Source organism: Notechis scutatus, chromosome 1 (genome assembly GCF_049901735.1).
Source record: "Notechis scutatus isolate UNSWTSFEM ecotype Mainland chromosome 1, rNotScu1.2, whole genome shotgun sequence".
Taxonomy (NCBI): Eukaryota; Metazoa; Chordata; class Lepidosauria; order Squamata; family Elapidae; genus Notechis; species Notechis scutatus.
Window position 1 is genome coordinate 286,809,178 of NC_142009.1, and position 20,603 is coordinate 286,829,780.

Sequence of the window (20,603 nt, forward strand, 5' to 3'; positions counted from 1 at the left end):
AATAGGTTGTTGTTGGGTGTGTTTTTTTCGCCAAGTAAACTATCTGTGGTTTGCTCACGTTTATTTCAGACTCTTCCAAATTGGCTAAGGCATCTGTGGGTGGAGGAGTGATATGCACTTTATATGTTGTACATAAATTACATCATAATGCAATTGATGTGTGTCATTTGCACAGTGATATCATAACATGTGATATTATTATGGCTTCTGTGCATAAACAGAGTGTAAAACCAGGTGATACAGGATTTTCCAAGCTTATAACTTCCAAGGGTAGAAGAATTGAAGTTCTCAAAATTGGTGACTACAATTGGGAATCTGGGTTGCACCAATGGAGGAAAGTTGCTATAAGAGCAGTCTAGGCATTTGGTAGCTTTCTGTGGATTCTGCAATACAAAGTATGAGATCCAAAGTAAAATCACCATATTTTGCATGCTCACTGAAACATTAATTTTAGTTTCTCAGGCAGTAAACTCCTTTTTTGTGTTCATAGTAAACTTTTTTCTAAGTCAAGATGCCTTCAAACATAATAGAAAATTGTACCCACTGGGCCCTTCAAGACAATGCTTGAGCTAATGAGCTATCCATGAATTATTTTACCTATATTCCAGTGGTGGGATTCAAATTTTTTTGCTACCAGTTCTGTGGGCATGGCATGGTGGACCTGGCAGGGGAAGGATACTGTAAAATCCCCAGTCAGAGGTGATATTTGCCGGTTCTCTGAACTACTCAAAATTTCCACTACTGGTTCTCCAGAACTGGTCAGAACCTGCTGAATACCACCTCTGCTATATTCCCATGTTGAGTGAGTCAGTCATATGCTTCCAAACAAGACATTGTCCTGGTTACCTGGCCAACTGTGCCTGCTCTTCAAAAGATCCAATGGAAAGCAAATGACTATTTGTATAATCATAAACTAAGGCTAGAGGGACATGTGAATATGCTCAGATTATGATATGGACTGAAATTTGTTGGCAAATGTAAAAGTATTTTAAAATGCAATTAAAATTCATATGCCCTTGAATAGGATAAAGTCACTTGCTGGATCCCAGCCAAAAAAACCATTTGTATGTGGGAACATGAAAAAAAATGTTTCTCCCAAGAATTGAGAGATATAAGGAAATTTATAAACATCGCCTTTAAAAAGGTTCTGTATAAATATATTTTCCTGTTATAAGTGAATTATCTTCATTGACTTGAATTAGAATTGAGAACCAAATAATGCAAAAACCCTACTGAACAGAGTTGGAAGCTATCTTTAGGTCACAGTTGTCTTCATTTTATTGGTATAATTTTAAAAGACATTTAGAAGTACATGAATTACATAATAGTGACATCATATTCAGTCCAGAGTGCAGAGAAGAGCAACAAAGATGATTAGGGGACTGGAGGCTAAAACATGAAGGATCTGGGCATGGCTAGTCTAATGAAGGGAAGGACCAGAGGGAGACATGATGGCAATGTTCCAATATTTGAGGACCTGTTACAGAGAGGAGGGGGGGTCAACCTATTTTCCCAAGCACCTGAAGAACAGATAAGAAATAATGGATGGAAACTGATCAAGGAGAGATTCAACCTAAAAATAAGGAGAAATTTTCTGGTAGTGAGAACAATCAACCAATGGAACAGTTTGCCTTCAGAAATTGTGGGAGCTTCATCACTGGAAGCTTTCAAGAAGCAACTGGACTGCTATCTGTCAGAAATGGTATAGGCTTTGCTGCTCAACCAGCGGGTTGGACTAGATGACCTACAAGGTCCCTCTCAACTCTGTTATTCTGTTCCTCTTACTTTCTAATATTATATTTTAATTAAAGGTATTTTTCTATAACTAACTCATCTTTTTTTTTTTCATTTTAGAGGTACAGTGTAGAAATGTCAATCAGACATCCCAAAAAGATGGAATTGCTGAGTAAAGTGGAAGCTCTGAAGAGAAGTGGTGTTTTACTACCAAGTGATCTCCTTGAAAAAGTGGATTCAATTAATGAAAAATGGGAACTGCTTGGGGTATTTGCATTTTTATTACTGTTTGTGGGTTCTAGGTCCTTTTTCTGTGTCTTAAAGTATGCTCTGTATCTGATTTCCAATATGAAACTCAAATAGCTCTTTCATTCAATTCACTAGATACATTTCAAACATACTATTACCAAAAAAAGATATTTTTTCTAGGCTGTTTTTTTAATTCTCTGTTTGTGCCTGGTCTGACTTTAATAATTTTAGTACTTTAATACAGAAAAAATGTAAGTAAAATATGCCATGTATTATGGGTATGCACCAAGTCAGCTCTAATACAGTGTACACTATAATACAGATATACATGGACTGTCATACTTGAGTGAATATTAATAGAATTTATTCTGAAGGTACATGTTAGAGACATCTACTCTTTAACTATTTATTATACCCTAAAGATGAAAAGTGGGGGTGTCATTACATATTTCAGGTCATACTGATGCTGCAGAAAACAAATGTGCAAATAATGCACCAATCTGAAATCGCAACTCTGAGGGTAGCAATCAGGATGTGTTTCATAGTGACATGTGCAGCTCATGTTTGACAAGAAGTAAACAAAAAAGTAAACATTTTATATAATTCATTTCATGCTATAATAGTCCCACTGTCAACCAAATGTGAGATTCTAACAACATCTGCAGCACACTCTCAACCAGATACCAATAAGGCATTATGTCAGAAGCAATTGCCAATTGCTGAAAGGTACAGTATGTGAGAGGACAAGTGTGTTTCTCTTCTCCATTCCTTCCCTTAATTGGTGTCACTCAAGATCAAAGGTCAGGTAACTTTACAAACTAAATGATAAAGTCATAGGTAAGCAATAATTTTACAAAAAGTTCTACACTTTCAGACTTGGAAATAATAGCCTTAAAAACAATGATTGCAACCCCATATCACTGTATCCATCTCCTGCAAAAAAATAGTTTCAATGCAGTGTGATTCAGCTACACATAAACAATAACAATAGTCATAAAAATCAGAATAATGAGAGGAAAAATAAGTAACACAAGACAGCACTCTCATACAATTCACAATCAGAAAGAGGGTTAATCAGTTCTGAATTCCAGTCCAAATTCAAGTTCCAGGAGTTGCAAGTCAAAAGATTCTGTTCTACATACCTGCTGATTACAATTCTGATGACAATGGCAGAGAAAACGAACAAAGAGGCACATGTGGGAGCATATTGCTTTTTAAATCACATTCCAGAAGATAGCACTTTGAATTGACCTTACAGTCAAACTGGGTATTAATTAAATGAAATAAGAATGGAATAATACGTTCTGAAAAACATTCTCATCAGTTTCTATATCAGCTACCATTTTTGATACATCGTGTAGACAAGATCACATGTAATGTTTTCAGTAACTAATATATGACCAAGAATGCTCCATGCAGAGATCCACTTCTCAGAATTCTGCACTGAAGGTTTTAGGCTCAGCCAACCACACAAAAAGCCAATTTCTATACATCTACCATTTTTCATGAATCAAAATATATTTTGAAAAATTGCACTTTTAGATTGAGACATTTAAATACTGCAATATAAAAATGCAATATTTTATTGGGAGAAAAGTTTCTGTCCTTAATAGTTACAAAATATTCCCTGATGCCAATCTCTGTGGACCAATGATGTTTCCATAGTTTTGGAAATATTATTAAACACAGCCTGCACATATTTGCCTCTGTCCATTGGCCACCTATTACTTAACTGAAAACACTCAAACTGGAAAAAGAATTACATATACTATGCTGAATGGGTGGATATTTGATATGATGAGTTTTGATAGCATTGATCATCTGCTGAGGGTGGCATAAGATTATGTTTCCAACAGCTGCTTGAGGTATTCCTGAGTTTTTAATCATATTCAGCAGCAATAGTACTTCTAATTCTGTTTCATTCTGTTTCTTTTGTTTTCATTAGGAAGAAGCAATCCCCATGTCATATAAAATTTCTCTATCCAAGTCCCTTCCACGAGCAAGGTAGATGCTGTGTGATGTGGAAAGGACTATTTTATATCAAACTCAAGCTCCCCTTGGGCATACAAAATTAATTGTTCATCTTTTTAAATCAGTGCATTTCAAGACAATCCTAAATTCTTGGTTACCCAAAAGCATATACAGTCAGTCAGAAAAGCAATTAATCAACTTTCCTTCATTAAAATAATCAGATTTTAAAACAGAAATAAAAGACCACTCTGCCATTTAAAATGAATTTTAAAGGTCCTTTCTTTTTCTATCAAGAAGCAATTTTATATTACTTTTTCAAATTAATTTCTGCATTTACAAAAAAAAGTTGCTTTTTCTTCTTAAATGAAATTTCACGTCTAATGAGCAGTTTTTGATGGAGTTTTCTTTAATTTAATAAGAAAAACTGTGGAAACTAACAATACCATGCATAGTGTTTAATTGGCATGATTACTTTTAATTGGCATAAAAAATTAAAGACAAGGATTTTAACTTCTAACAATGGTAAAATGGAGAGATATGGTTTTTAATATTACTTTCATCTAAGGTGAACAGTGTGGAATGGAAATACATTAGAATGAAATGTCAGTGGTGCGTACAGTTTAATCTGTGAAATTTTGTCCCCTGTGCTGAATATTACTCAGTCTCAATTGCATATTAAACAACCCTATCAAGGCAGGCATTGGCATCTGCTGTGCTGACACAAATTGTGAATTAAATGAAATTGATGTCCTCTGTCGTATATTTATGAAGACGGACCATTCTCTGAAGTATTCTGTTTATGAAGAATTTATGATTGCAAACTGTTCCAGAACAAAAAAGTGGCAATAAATTCTTTTTTGTGACCCTTCCCACCAAGGGCATTGATTTCACCTCCTGCTGCTACTTTTGTTACAGTGTAAAAACAATAGCTAAAGCTGGATTCCACTGAGAGCCTTCAAATTATCAATATCTGAGCCATCAAAATAGAAGGGTGTTGCCAAGAATGCTTGTTTTATTCCGTTTCAATCTCCCAAATACATTATTTGCACAATGTTTGAGAATAGATGAATATCTGTTGATTTAATTCAGTATGTATTTCAAAGCCTATTGTTAGGTTGTTAAATTCTCAAAACACTTATTTCCCATTTCACTGATTTGAATGGGACTCATCCTAACTTACTCTCCCTTTAATAATCCATTGATTATTGCAGGCAAAGAAGGTTTAACTTTTGGAAGCCTTGATAGCAATAACTCCAATTACAATGCAACCATTCACCTAATTTTAATGAGGGGTCCTTGGTGCTCTCTGAGATTGCTTGTTTTCTTTCAAACATTTCATTACCTTAACTAGGTAACATCATCAGGGCTAGTAAGGAGTCCTATTTGCTGTCAGTTTATATTATGGTATATTGCCTGTCTGCATGGGTTGGGGTGATCTGAAGACCCCTCATTTCAACCCTGAGCTACAAATATTCTCTTTACAGATACATAATTTTAAGGTATTTTGAGTCATTGTAATTACAGTCAAAACCAAGTCTTTAATGCCTCCAATTTGACTATTAGTTAATTATGTATGCAAAATTAGAGGTGATGATGACTGTGACTATTATCCCACATCATTAGGGTATATCTAACACACAGACATGCAGAAAATTCTAAAGAAAGATAAGTAATAATACTGAATAGAAAAGTAGGTTCTCAGTCATAGGTCTACTTGCAGTTTTTTGGATCTAAATCAGTTCTTACTGAAACTCTTCTATAGGAAAAAAAAGTGGCATTAAGATGAATTGAGATTACTAGATTTTGCTTTAACTAAGCCATCATTGTTTGCTTTTGGCTTTTGTGAGAATCAAGTCTCAGTGATCAGCAAATTATATAAGTCCAGCATTGTGGCAACTTCAAATCATAAGTTAACATCTATGTTTCAGCTGTGTATAACACTTTTGACTATATATCTGTGGTAGGTATTTTAACACAGCCAGAATATTATACCCTTAAGCTTCTATTGATGACCAAACGTCTTTGAAAATTGTTCATCCAAAAGCAATTCAGTTATCTATATGGGCTCAGATAGTATTTTGATAAGTCTATTAGAAATATACTAAAAATATTAAAACCTATTCTGTATCTATTTACCTGGGATTGAGCCATGCTGAATTCAACAGAATATTCTTTTTAAAAAAACATGCATAAGATAAATCAGGAGTTAGAGCAACTAATTTGGTTGCTTTCGAGCCAGTGGTTAGCTGTTAGATATACATACTTTAGAACCTTAGATTAATCTATGTTTTCTTTCTGTGTTGCATTAGAAAACTCTACAAGAGAAGATTCAAGAATCATTGGTGGGGCACAGTGGGTTAGAAGCACGTGACTTGCTTTCCCCTGAAAGTGGCAACTTAGTAAGGCAGCTGGAGGTCAGAATCAAAGAATTGAAAGGGTGGCTGAGAGATACTGAGCTTTTTATCTTCAATTCCTGTCTGAGGCAAGAAAATGAAGGAACAATGAATGCGGAGAAGCAACTGCAGTACTTTAAGGTAATAAAAAAGCATTGATGCAAATTGGGTTGATTTTTGGAACAATATAAAATATGAAATGCATATATGTTTAAGTACTTCTACCTGCATATTCAGTTGTGAACATATAATTTCTGCCCATTTATATGAAGACATTGCCTTTTCTGTAACAGAACTTAATTTTAAAAATAAATCTTTCTATACATAAACATTTGCAAGGACCAAACTAATTTCAGTTTTACATCCTGACTCCTTATAACTGTCTCATTGCATTCAGTACTGAATTCTGTATACTCCATCCAGCTTAATGAAGACTCATTGTGTGATTTTTAGTAGTAAATTACTCTTGCATAAGTTTAGCATACATAAGAGAAAAAGGAAAAACCATGCAGCTGGTTTTGTATTAGTACAGTACTGTGACCAATTGATAGAAGTAAACCAGCACCTTTGCTATATAGGTTGAGATTTGACATTAGTTGTTGCCCACTAGCCAATATTCTGGCACAGATTGAGTTTTGTTAATCAACAAAAATGTTGACCAAGGATAGCAATTCTGACAGCAGAATGTATCATAATAATTGTATTGTTTTATCCACATCATAACAATGTAAAAGCATAACAGAAGTCATAACTGAGCACATATGGGAGGATCATACTTGATTTTTGGGTACACTCAGAAATGGGGGGGGGGTGGGTTAAGGGAAAATGCAACATTGTGCCATGTTGTCCCATTTTGTCCCATCTTGCCTTATAGTAGATGAGTGCTGCTGGGAAGAGTTTGAAAAGGAGTGACTTTTGTGATATGGCAGCAGATCAGGCCATAGTATTAAAGACTCAGTTACAACTATTCATTTTATCCTCAAAGTAATCAAGTTGCAAAAATGCCTGTTAATCAAGTCCTACGTTAATCATGTTATTATTCAGCTCATTAATAATTAAGATGTGTTTCATATATTATTCCTTTAAAAATTAAACAATCAGATTATAGAGGATAATTATACATTGGCTACAGTGAGTACCCACATTCTTTGCGGAGGTATACTGTAGGTCCAATCTTCTAGCCTCCTTTGTTTCATTAAATTTAATGTCCAGAATAAAAAAGTTTTCAAATCAAATTCCTACAAGACACTTTATGCAAGATAAAAGCTGATGTATTTAACATTACAAAATATATAATGCATATATTTTCAATAAATTTTTTAGAAAATTTTCAAGAACTTGGAATTTAATTTAGCAAAAAATACAATAATAATGGATTTGTCTATGATATATGAACCATAATTTCAGAATAATTTTTCATATTATATTCTGACAGACAGTATTTATAATATTTGTAGACAAACATTTATTATGTAAAACATAATTCTTTAATTTTTTTGGTTTTCATTTTGCATTGCATTAGCTCTGTAAAAAAATAAAATTTGAAAAAAGGAATTGATCATTATTCAAAGATTCTAAAACTGTATAGTAATATAACTTGTTGAGCAAATATCACTTCAAACTTTTAAACATCTTAATTTATACGTTAAGTAGTTGACTTACTTGGCTTATACAACTGAGACCAGAATTTCCATTGCTGCACAAGATGGTTGCTAAATGAGTTATGACCCATTTTACAACCGTTTATACCATGTTTGTTAAGCAAATCACTGCAGTTAAGTGACTCTTCTGGTTAATCCTGTGGTTAAGTAAATTTGGCTTGCCCCATTGACTTTGCTTGTTGGAAACCAAACACCATATATATACATTGGTTGCCAGGCACTTGAATTTTGTCCAGACTGTGGGGTGCTATAATGGTGGCACAGTGGTTAGAATGCGGTATTGTAGGCTAACTCTGCTGACTGCTAGGGATTTGATCCTCACCGGCTGAAGGTTGATAAAGGTTGGTAAAATGAGGATCCAGATTGGGGGGGGCAATATGTTGAGTCTGTAAACTGGTTAGAGAAGGCTATAGAGCAATGTGAAGTCTAAGTGCTATTGCTATAAGTCATAACTCACTTTTTTCAGTACCTCGTGACTTCAAATAGTTGCTCAACTAATGCTTGTAAGTTGAATACTACCTGTACTGTAAATGTGTCAGAACTTTTCAGAAGACTAAATAGGAGGATGAATTCAGTGTTAAGACTACAAGGATTTCCACTCTTTTAGAGTGTATTTAGCTGAAAACATTTTCAAGTCTTCTGGAACAATTTGCTCAAACTGCAGATATCTAGAGAAGTGCTGGATACAGATAAGTAGTAGAATTAGATCCGCAGATAAACTCCGTACACTGCCTCAATACACTCCAGGAGGAAAAGCAGGATATAAATCTAAAATATAACTGTAAAAAATAAATACATGGCTTTTTTTTTTAGCTCATCCAGTGAAGGAGAACTCGTTATTTCTTGAGGTAATTAGTTTCACAATCAAATCGTTCTAACTGCCAGGATAAGTTTCCTAACATTCCCTCAGAACCTGCCTTCTTGTAATTCATATCTTGTGTCCTGTTCTTTGGATCAGTGGAAATTGACCATTTTCCGCACTGTATCCTTTTAAGTATTTGTAGAGTTCTACCATGTGTCCTTTCAGACTTCTGAAACTTCAACCTGAAGTTGCCCATACCTTAAATCTCTCTTTGTAGAACTTCATTTTTAGTTGACACTCCCTACTGAGTCACATTTCCCATTTTTTGCAGCCATGGCATATTCGAGTTTAGTTTGTCATCAAGTAGTATGCCAATCTTTTTTGAAAGATACTATCTGTATTCCCTATCTTTGCATTTACATCTCTTACATTTCATTAATTTTATTTCTCAAATCTGCCTTCTGAAATATTGGCTATTCAGTCCAATTGGGGACTGGATAGCTTTTGTTCCATTTCTTCATTTAATAAAAACGTTGAGGAGTTACAAGAGCAAGAGCAATCCCAGCACCTACTCCCAATTTAATGAGGAACCATTCATGAGCACTATTTGGATTTTCATTGTTATTTAACTTTCACTTAACTAGTTTACTAATCAAAATGCCATAGACTATTTATTTAAATATCTTGCTGATATCAAGAAGCATTATGTATAAAGCATACCCACAATTTACTGATGAAATTATCTAATAAAAAATGAAATAAAGTTAACCTAGCACGCCAGTGCTGATTTCCTCTAATGACCACATTCTTTTCAAATTCCTTCTGACCAATCACTTTATACCATGCAAGAAATTTCCCATGGCTGGCTATCACATTATTGATCTATGTTTCTTCTATTCTCTTTTAACAGGATAGAAACAACATTTGCTGTTTTCTAATCATCTGGCATATTGCCAGTTATTCACTTTGTAGTATTTTCATTTCTCCTTTCAGTCCACTTGAATGGACTATAAGTGTAGGTAAGAACAATACCTGAGCCCATTAACTTGTTTTTTTCTCTTACACTTAAAATTTACATTTAACACAGTCCCTAAGGCAACAAATGAATCACCTTTAAGTAAATGTCCGGTTTTAAAAGCATTGTTGCATACTGATTTTTATGAGCCAATTATCTATCCTTACAATAAAAATAACTAAGAATAAGCAACAAAATAATAAAACAGAATATATTTAAATATAATACCAATTTATAAATTCAGGACAAAAACTTTATATAGCAAGTAATATAAGCTGTTATAATTCTTCTTAAAGTGTGATCCCTTGATCCTCCAAAGGTAATCACATTCTGAAAACAAACACTTTGACAATTCAGACTAAGCAGAAATGTGTGACATGATTTAGAAATGATACGCTAAACTTTAAGGATTGATTGATTGATCATGTGTGGTCAGGTTGGTGTCACTATTAACAACAACATAGACAGATCTTCTCAAAGAAGATCTGCTCCTGTCCTCCCCCTTTTGATCTTCCAAAGGTGCACTCTTGATCCTCCAAAGGTAATCTGTAATCAAGTTCATCCTCGTTGCTGATGGTTCTCTTCTTCTTACCTTTCTTTTCTTTCCTTGCATTGTTATCATCTCAAGAGAACTTCACATAATGTGTCCAAAACATAATAATTTGAGACTGGGCCTTTGAGTCTCAAGTGGATATCTGGATCCATTTGTTCAGTGATTCTTTTTTTTTTTTTTTCATTTTCTTGGGTATCCACATTTATAAGTATTATTTTTCTCCTGCTTCTTCACTGTCCAATTTTTGCTTCAATAACATGTCACAAGGAAAACCTTTCCCTGCACAATTCAGATCTTTGTAAGTATGGACATGTCAATGGCATCTGAATATTCAACCTCAAACTTTTTACTGTGGACCTCACCCCATTTTAAGAGGTCCTTAAAGGGGGCGTGCATAAGCATACCAGCATGCCTACCATCCCTGTCTTACTGTCCCCATTTATCTGTATTTACTTCCTTTTGTTCATGTTCATGTTCATATCTATACTTGTTATCTTGTATATGTTTGACAAACAAACAAACAAATAAATATCTTTCCTTCATTATTACCCTGTTAAGTGCTAGTTCTGTAAGCATATTTCTTGACTCCAGGCTTTCTTTCTTTTATTTTATTTAACCCCACCTTTATTATTTTTCTAAATAACTCAAGGTGATGAACATACCTAATATTCTTTCCTCTTTCTCATTTTCCCAGAACAACAACCCTGCGAGGGGAGTTAGGCAGAGAGAGAGAGTGACTGACCCAAGTTGGTCATCCAGCTGGTTTTTCATGTCTAAGGCAGGACTAGAACTCACAGTCATCCAATTTCTAAACTGGTGCCTTGACTATTAGACCAAACTGGCTGTTGTTGGTAGTCAGTCCTAAAAGATAGCAGCTGTCAACCACTTCAATATATTTAATGTTAATAATATGGCTGATTGCTGTACCTGTTAAGTAGATTGATGTTTTAATAGATTGATAAAATTATATTTTTATTCTAGTGGGACATAGTGATAGCTGCCAACACTTCAGTAATAATATACAGAATTTGTATCTATTAGAATTGTCTTCCAGAATAACTTAATCTTCATATTAAGTTATATGATTAGAATTTTAATAGATTTTTCCCAGTGTACTATAATGGACTACTAATAACAAAGGAACATGTACTAAATATCAGTACATCAGCATAGCACTAGCATTAGATCCTCCCATGCTATGTAGCATAAATATCATCACAATAAAGAATATTCTTTAAATAAGAACAGTTTAAAAAGTAAAAACAATTTAAAACTTTACTTAACTTAGCATAAGATGTAACATGGAGAATTTTTTTTTTTAAGCATGTTTGGTTAATCATTCAGGACATCTCTGTCTATATGTTATACTTCTGGAGATGACCTGGGATAAATATAGATGCCATTTATTGGCTAATGCTACAAGGAATGTAATTGTTTTCAAGTAATTTCAAGTGTTTTATAGTGTACTTACATGCTTATATTTCAAAGCTATAATTTGACAGGAGTGGTTATCCTTAAATTATTTAACCTAAATAGCAATGGGTCATGGATAATTTTTAAACAATCAAACATATTTAAAGTAACTTTTTGTAGCATTTTGCATGGCATAGTATCTGCATTTTTTCACCTGTAAATGGGCCAAGAAAGAAAAATAAGGACTTGATTACAAATGTGGATATTTTTAATACTAAATGTCATATGCCATTTCAAAATTTGTCAGTGAGATCTTGCACTCTTTTAAAAGAATCTTGGCAAGAGAGATTTTCATTGGAACAATTTGGTGGATAATAGTATAAAAGATATGTTTCTTAAATAGAAAAAAAATACAGTTCACTTTTAGAAAAAAGAACTCATGATGTCTTTTAAACTGTCATTCCTTGTTCCTAACTTGCAATTAGGCAGTATTTCCAAAATGTCATACTGAGATTTTCCTTCAACCATCATCCTAATAAAAACTGACGGCAAGCATATTATAACCAAACTTTCTCCCCTGTAATTACAATGAAGAATTTCAAACAGATTAATAAGGGAAATTCTACAACAGATTTCCAAGGACAGCTATGAAAACAACAGCATCCTTTTAAAGAAATACACCGCAATATTGGCAAGATGGATGGAGATCAGGAGACAAATCTATGAGCAAAGCTATTTGGAGAGAATAATTTTGTAGTATGTGATATATACTATGCAAATGAGCTTATTAGGGCACTCATCTTTTATTATTGGTGCCCAACTTAATAGAGGCATTTAAAAAACAATATTTCTGCCTGACTCCTGGGACAGAAAAAGACACATTGATATAATTGAAAGCAAATGATTGTATGTTATACTATTTAATCATGTCATTTTTCAGTGGCTGTTTCTTGTGTTTCATTGCCTGGTTTTAGAATACAAGTAGTTAGTTTTAATATAGATTAGGTCTCACTATTAGTGATCAAGCATGGTTTTGTTGAAGGTGTTATTTTATGAAATCAGTTAAAATACCCCTATTTGCCAATATTTTCTTTAAAAATATGATGTCATAATTCACTTCAAGCATGTGGCATTTGCTTTATATTTGTTTTGGGAGATTACTTATAATTGGCTGTTCTTTTAAAATTCCAATGTATTTTGTTTATAAAGTATATGTAGCTAATTTTTAAATTAAAGAGATCATCATAGGATAAATCAAAATATAGCTAAAACTGTAGGCTGCTAATAACGATTTCAGCTAATGTGTGCAAAGATGTCTGTTTATAACAAATATAAAAATACCGATGAAAGGACTCTCTACACTGTGCATATATTTAATACAACCTAGCTATCAAACTGCTCTAATCCATCTCCTTTCTAACAGATTTTAGAAATAGCACAGGGCACAAACAAGTAAAAGGCCATAAATTACTTTAAGACTGTAATTCTATCCATACTTATGTGGCCATAAATCCTATTGAATCATAAGATTTATTTCTGAGTATACATGCTTAGGACTATGTGCTTTTTTGTGATAATTTTCCTATGATACTTCATCAGACTAAAGCCAGATATATATTTTTTGCATCCAAAGCCATGTTTGCATAACCCCTAATCCAATGTGAGACCTGAAATACTAACCTCACTTCAAATTTCCTGCCTTTGATAAGGACTGCCCCTTCCACAAGAGAAGGCAAGAAGATATCAGAAAGAAATTAATATTCCAACCCATTTCTGGTTTTGGACAGGCTGACTTCAGTTCCCATTTCCTTAATGGAATTCAGCCCCAAGAGAAAAATGGTTTCTTAGCTCCCCAATAGCATAATCATGATCCCTACTCCCACAAGCAAACACAAGCAGAATGTTCATGCAGATTTTCTTGTTTGGCAATGAACTCTTAACACCTAGATATGACAAATGCTAAGTATGCTACTATGGGTAAGATTTTGAGAATTTTCTCTAAGGGTTATGATAGATATATCATTTATAGAATATTAGGATCTATTCGGGAGTACTCTCAGCACTGATAATTTATAAGTAGCTCTCCTTCTTCATTGACTATCTCTGGAGAGACAATAAAAGTTGACTGTGAAGAGTATTGATTAGCTGGAGTCAATAATTGGATGAACACTCCATTTCTCCTCATATTGTAAGAAGTTTTGTATATCATGGGAATCCAGTTTCAGAGAAACCATAGCTGCATTTAGTGTATTATATTAAATGCGATCATGTGCAAGTGATTGCAAATGTGGAACTGGACACATGACCAGGACATCACTATTGTAAGCAGTGTTTGGGTTGCTGGTGTATAAATTAATCATGCAAATTGCAAAGCTGGCAGAGCTTATGTATCTGTTTTAAAACTACATTTGCCCTTCAAGTGAATGTTGTCATAATAATAAATCCCAGGAAAGTAAATTTGGAGGGAATATGTACAAATCATGAACACTTGCATGAAGCTCATGGGTGAGATCATCCATCACCATGTGTTGAGGTATCATCAGTATGCTGAAGATACTCAATTTTACGTCTCCATATCTGGTGACCAGAGGTAGTATTCAGCAGGTTCTGACCAGTTCTGGAGAATCGGTACCAGAAATTTTGAGTAGTTCAGAGAATTGGCAAATACCACCTCTGACTGGAGATTTTACAGTGTCCTTCCCCTGCCTGCCCACAGAACCAGTAGTAAAAAAAAATTGAATCCCACCACTGCTGGTGACCTAAGTGATGCTCCTATGGGATCTTGGATAGGGGGCAACAGACTAGGGCTGAACCCTAGCAAGTAGCATTAGGTGTTTGGAACACCAAGATTTGAATTTTTAACATCTTCTGGGCAGTCTGCACTACTCCCTTCAGACCCAATTTGCAACTTAGGGTTCTTCTGGACTCACAACTCCTGCTAGATGACTAAGTGGTGGGCATGGATCAGAACTCCCTGCGCTCAATCATTCAAGCCTTAGTCATTTCTCATGTAGACTACTTCAATATGTTCTACATGGGGCTATCCCTGAAATGCACCTGGAAGTTTCAGCTACTGCAAAGTGCAGCAGTGTGAGCAATCTTTGGTGCTCCTACAATGGCCCATGTTACACTGCTGCTCCATAAGCTGAACTGGCTGACTGCTTCTGGGTGCAGTTCAAGGTGTTGGTTATGATCCTTAAAGCCCTCCATGGCATGGGTACTGAGTATTTATGAACCATCTTGTTCTACTAGGACAGGCCTTTTCCACTCATGCCAGGAGAGGAGGTCTGCTGCAGATCCTATCAGTCAAGTAATCCTGGTTGGCAGGATCCAATAGAAGAGACTTCTGTGACATAGCACCCACCCTCTGTAACACCCTGCCCCTGGGGTGAAGTTTGCTCCCACCCTCCTGTCCTTCCATGAGAGTCTGAAGACTTGGGCCTGCCAGTTGGCCTGGGGACCTAATAGGGGAGGTACTACAATGAAGGTGGCTATTGGACTAATAGCTGGCCCCACTTGTACACTGGACAATCTGCTGCCTCCTACCTATCTTTTAATTCATATTGCTGTATTTTCATTATTTATTTTATTGTTTCATTGTTCTACTATTGTTATATTTACATTTTTATAACTTTACATTTTACCATTGTAAGCCACCCAGAACAGCCCCACAAAGAGATGAACAGCAAATAAATGTAATAATAAATCAATAAAAATAAATAGAAACAGAGCAATTGTTCAAGAGGATATTGATTAATAATTCAGCCATGTTATAAATGCAATCATAATTCTGATGGAAGACTTTTCAATTTTATATTATTCAGAAACATAAAAAATATTCTAATAAGAAATTCATATCAATGTCTTGATTCAAGAATTCAGGTTAATCAGAGGATTATAGATGCAGGTAGTCCTTGACTTACAACAATTCATTTAGTGACCATTCAAACAATTCATTTTGTGACCATTCAACGGCACTGCAAAAAGTGACATGACTGTTTTTCACACTGACAACCATTGCAGCATCCCTGTGGGTCGTCAGAATTTGGCTGCTTGGCAAGTGACTCATATTTATGATGGCTGCCCTGTCCTGGGGTCATGTCATCACCTTTTGTGACCTTCTGAGAAGCAAAATCAATGAAAACCAGAATCACCTAAAAGCCATGTTACTAACTTAACAACTTCAGTGATTCACTTACCAACTGTTCCAAAACAGGTCATAAAATGGGACAAATTCACTTAACAACTGCCTCGCTTTGCAACAGAAATTGGGGGCTCAGTTGTGGTTGTAGGTTGAGAATTACCTTTACTCCTCAACTTATGATTGCAATGGATCACCAAAAACCTACATAGGGCCCAGATCTTCCCCCTTCCCCCTCCCCCCCCCCCCGCATGGTCACATGACCGCATTTTGGGCACTCAGTAGCTTGTCCATATTTATGGTTGTTTGCAGTCTCCCATGGTCACATGACTGAGATTTATAATGTTTTTGCCCCAAACTGGCATTTACTATACTTGTCGTTTCTAGCAAAAAACCACCCTACACTGAACAATGGATTCGCTTAATGACTGATGCATTTGCTTAACAGCCACTGCAAAAAAGATCATAAAATTGAGTCTGGTCACCCTGGTGATCCACTTTACAACTGTCATGATTTATGATCTAAATTATGGGCTTAATTCCAGTTGTAATTCAAGGACTACTTGTATACCTTCCACATATCAAATGCATTGTATATTTTGATACATAGGATTGTTCAGTAAATGTTGTCATTTTATACAATTAAATTGCTCTATAAGGGCTTGAATGTGAATAATATATTATAGTATGGTAAAAGTGTGCAGAACATCACTGTAAACTAAATACTGAACTTAATCCAGAGCTGAGTAACATCTGTGTCCTTTTTCAAAAGTGTTAAAAATACTGTATAATGCTGATTGTAAATCTTCAGATGTACAATGAGTGATAATGGAAGCAAATATGAAGCATTACAACAGGACAGAAGTAAAAAGAAATACTGCTTAGTATGAATTATCTCCGCATTCTAGATCTTTCTATTACATGTTTCAATAAATGAAATACAAAACACAAATATTGAAGCTAAATAGTCAGGTTTCCAAAATTATCTTGGTCCATTAAAAAGTGTTCACAGAAGTAATGAAATAATTTCATAATTATAAACTGCTAGTACTCATGTGCAGAATAGCTAGATCTTTTGCTACCTATTTTCCTTTATCATCCAGTCCAATGAAACGATGTGTATTTCAAAAACTGGCATCTTCATGCTTTGTAGTTTTATGTATTCATAATAAGTCACTCTTTCACTGACATTGTGACCTTTATATTTTGTAACCATCTATAAATAATGTGTGTGTGTGTGTGTGTTCACTTACTAGTGACAAGGTGATCCTTCCTAGGAAGGAAAAGTAAAATAGCACATCTTCTTTGTTTACATCAGCCCCCTTGAACAGTGGATCAGAGAATTTTCTCCTTTGGCCATTTGTGATTTAAAAATTTCCTTCTTGTCACCTTCGAGAGGAAAGAACATGACTACACCTGCCTGAAGCTGACATACCTAACAATTTGATTCATCTTTGGGTTTGGGAGGGGCTGGACTAGAAGACCTCAAGGTCCCTTCTAGCTCTATTCTGATTGGATTGGACTGGAAAGGGTCCTTCTTGAGAAAGGCTTATACATGCATGCACATATCCTATATTCAGTGATATAAGTTATTATGCCCATCATAACTGATTGGAGCAGCTTAGGAACCTCATGAATAAATAAGTTCATGAAGTTGTGAGTGCAATCAGGGAATTGAGACCACACAGAATTGTTATGTAAATGTGTAGCGGATGTATGTAGTACTCATGACAAGGACAAGAAATGTAAAAGACTGTTGACTCAAGAGAACAGAGGAAATGGCCTAGGATTTCAAGCCTGGGATGAGATATGTACAGTGAAATCACAGCTTAATGGGCCTTTGATCTGATGCAATGGACATTTTTTTCATTCAGTTGCCACCCCGTTTAACGTCCATTAAATGAATATCTGTCTGTTAAATAGAGGTCTTCCAGGAAATGATTGTTGACAACAACTATGTAATAATGCAAGTGGCATAAATTAATGCAATAAAGTACAACCATAATTTATGGTCATTCAGATTTAATGGACATCATATCCCCTTTAATGGGTTGTTAAATTGATGTATACGCACATATGTATCTCTCTGTTTGATATTAAATCCTGGATTTTGTAACAGGCAGATCTGCTTTTATAGTTCTTTGTAATAAAAAGATATTATCTAGCAATGTTGAGTCTGTGAAGCTTCGGCTGTTGGTTACTAACTGAATATGGAAGTGATTCTCTGGAGAGTAAAAATATTCAAGATTGTTGTGGTTTGTGTGAAGTCTGATAAACAGAATCAGAACTTCTGTAACTATCTACTTGAAAAGCTCTGCTTAAAGGTGTACTGTCCTCTGTCTTTGATGATGGTAGATTTATATCTGAGAACATTCTGTAAATATAACTTCAATTTCTGGGTGCCAAAATGATAGAATGAGTCCCCAATACATAGTCATTTTTAGGTTATCATACCAACCGCCTAGTGAATCTCTGTGCAGTTTACAATTAGAGATAAAATCAAAATGCCTGAAATATTAAAACAATTAAACTCACCAGGTGAAAAGCTCTTTTAGCAGGTTCTTTACATCAGTGATCCCCAACCTTTTTTATGCCGCGCCCGGTACCGGCATCAGCTGGGTGCCGCGGCCCGGTACCGGCATCAGCTGGGCGCCGCCATCTTTTTGATGAAAAGATGGCGTCAGCGCTCGGTGAGCTTTCCGGGTAGAAATGGCTTTCTACCTGGAAAAGCTCACGAAAGCTTGAGCGCCGCCATCTTTTTGATGAAAAGTGCTTCCGGTGAGCTTTCTACCCGGAAAAGCTCACCGAAGCACTTTTTCATCAAAAAGATGGCGGCGCCCAGCAACCAGCGGCCCGGTAGGACTTGTTCCGCGGACCGGTACGGTCCCCGGACCGGTGGTTGGGGACCCCTGCTTTACATGGCTTTTAAAAAGGAAAATAAAAAGATTAGGCTACCAGCTTATCATTACAAAGAATTAGAGCTCCCACAGAAAAAAACACTTCATTATGAGATGCTATGGGATACACCATGGCAATTGTAGACAAATCTTTTCAGATGATCTCAAATTGGAAGGGAATGTCTTATGGACCCCATACGTTCTCTCAGGTGGTCTGGACCCAAGCCACACAGAAGTTTAAAGCTCTTTGGTTTTTACCTGGATATTGTCCATTGTAATGCTTTTTTTTTTTACAAAGGCATAAATATGTTCTCCTCAGTTCTATACTAAATATAGGATTAGAACCAAGGGGAGCCCCACATAGGTCAAATTATAATAGCCAAGTCTGGATATAAGATTCTACTCAGCAATGTAAAGTAATTCGTACGGCATTTTTTATTTATCAAACTTGTATGCTAGCCAGTTCTCGAAAGGCGACTCGGATACATGTATTTCAAGGTCCTTACATTGCTTCGCTCCTTCAAACTCTTAAGTAATTTAGAGCAGAGAATCAGTAATAAAATAATCAAAAATATCAATACTTGTGGTGTATATAGCATAAACTATACTAGATAGTATTATACTAGATAGTATAAACCATCTGTCAAACAATCAGTAAATTGCATCAGTACTCATAGTTCCCTTATACATGTTATTATTAGATTCAAACTTAACTCCATCATCCTGAAGATACTTGGAAAAGCCAAGTTTTTAACAGCTTGCTAAAAATCAAGACTGAAGAATACAGATCTTATTTCTGGTGGTGGGGCATTCTATAAAAGGGAAGCTTCTGCAGAAAGCACTTGTCTCTAAATTTCCATCCTGCCTCAGCAAGTACTCTTCTGCAGGCACACAGGGGATGGACGGACAGAGTTTTGGAAGGAAATGGCCTTGTATATATAATCAGGCTGCAGACCACAAGCCACTGTCCCCAGCAAGAGACACATGTCAGGACTATTATCATGTAGGTTTTCCATTTGGTAAGTCCTAACTAGAGGTCAAGATGGTAACATCTTTCTCTCCCTCTTTTTTGATCCATTCATTCCCATATATATCATGGAAGGATCCCCCTATATAATGTAGTCTCTTTACCAATAATTTATTTCCAAAACTTATAAAGTAGACAAAGTTCAATTTGATGAAGTAGGCTTAATCACTCTAGTTAGGAATCTGTTTACAAATATAATGTAAGCCATTGCCCTGAAAATAAAAAGTCTTCCTTTGGAGCTTTCCAACTTTTAGGATTTTGTAGCAGTTCCCGTCCCTCCCATTGTGAAGCAGTGTAGAATCATCTAAAAAGGCAACTTTTTTATTTAAAAAAATCTATTTTAATTAGGGAACAAACTTTTTTAAAAAAAATTGTCTTAGTGAATATAAATGAGTTAAGTCTATGGCACCAACAATATGGCTTCTAAAAAGTTTGAAGAAAGAAGGAATACATCACTGATATATTATTTTTAAAATTAGCAATCCAGCTTTATAGGAACGCATTTGCATTTTGATCTGACTGTTGTTCACCCAAGAGCTGCTGCAATCTACAAATAATAATTCTTGCAATGCATGTGTTACAATGTACAGGTAGTCCTCGACTTATAACCAAAATTGAGCCCCAGATTTTATGTTGCTAAGTGAGACATTTGTTAAAAGTGGGTTTTGCCCCATTTTACAACTTTTCTTGCCACAGTTGTTAAATGAATCACTGCGATTGTTAAGTGAATCTGGCTTCCCTATTGAC

General features: G+C 35.3%; 1 protein-coding gene across 4 annotated transcripts in view; it reads left to right on the top strand.

The window, feature by feature from the left end:
• AKAP6 (A-kinase anchoring protein 6) overlaps positions 1-20,603 on the top strand; it is a 268,358-nt gene that overhangs the window by 217,259 nt on the left and 30,496 nt on the right. For all 4 annotated transcript variants that reach the window (XM_087951804.1, XM_087951803.1, XM_087951805.1 and 1 more), the window contains 2 exons: positions 1,855-2,001; positions 6,264-6,488. In XM_087951804.1, the coding sequence (XP_087807930.1) occupies positions 1,855-2,001; positions 6,264-6,488 (372 nt within the window). The remainder of the gene's footprint in view (positions 1-1,854; positions 2,002-6,263; positions 6,489-20,603) is intronic.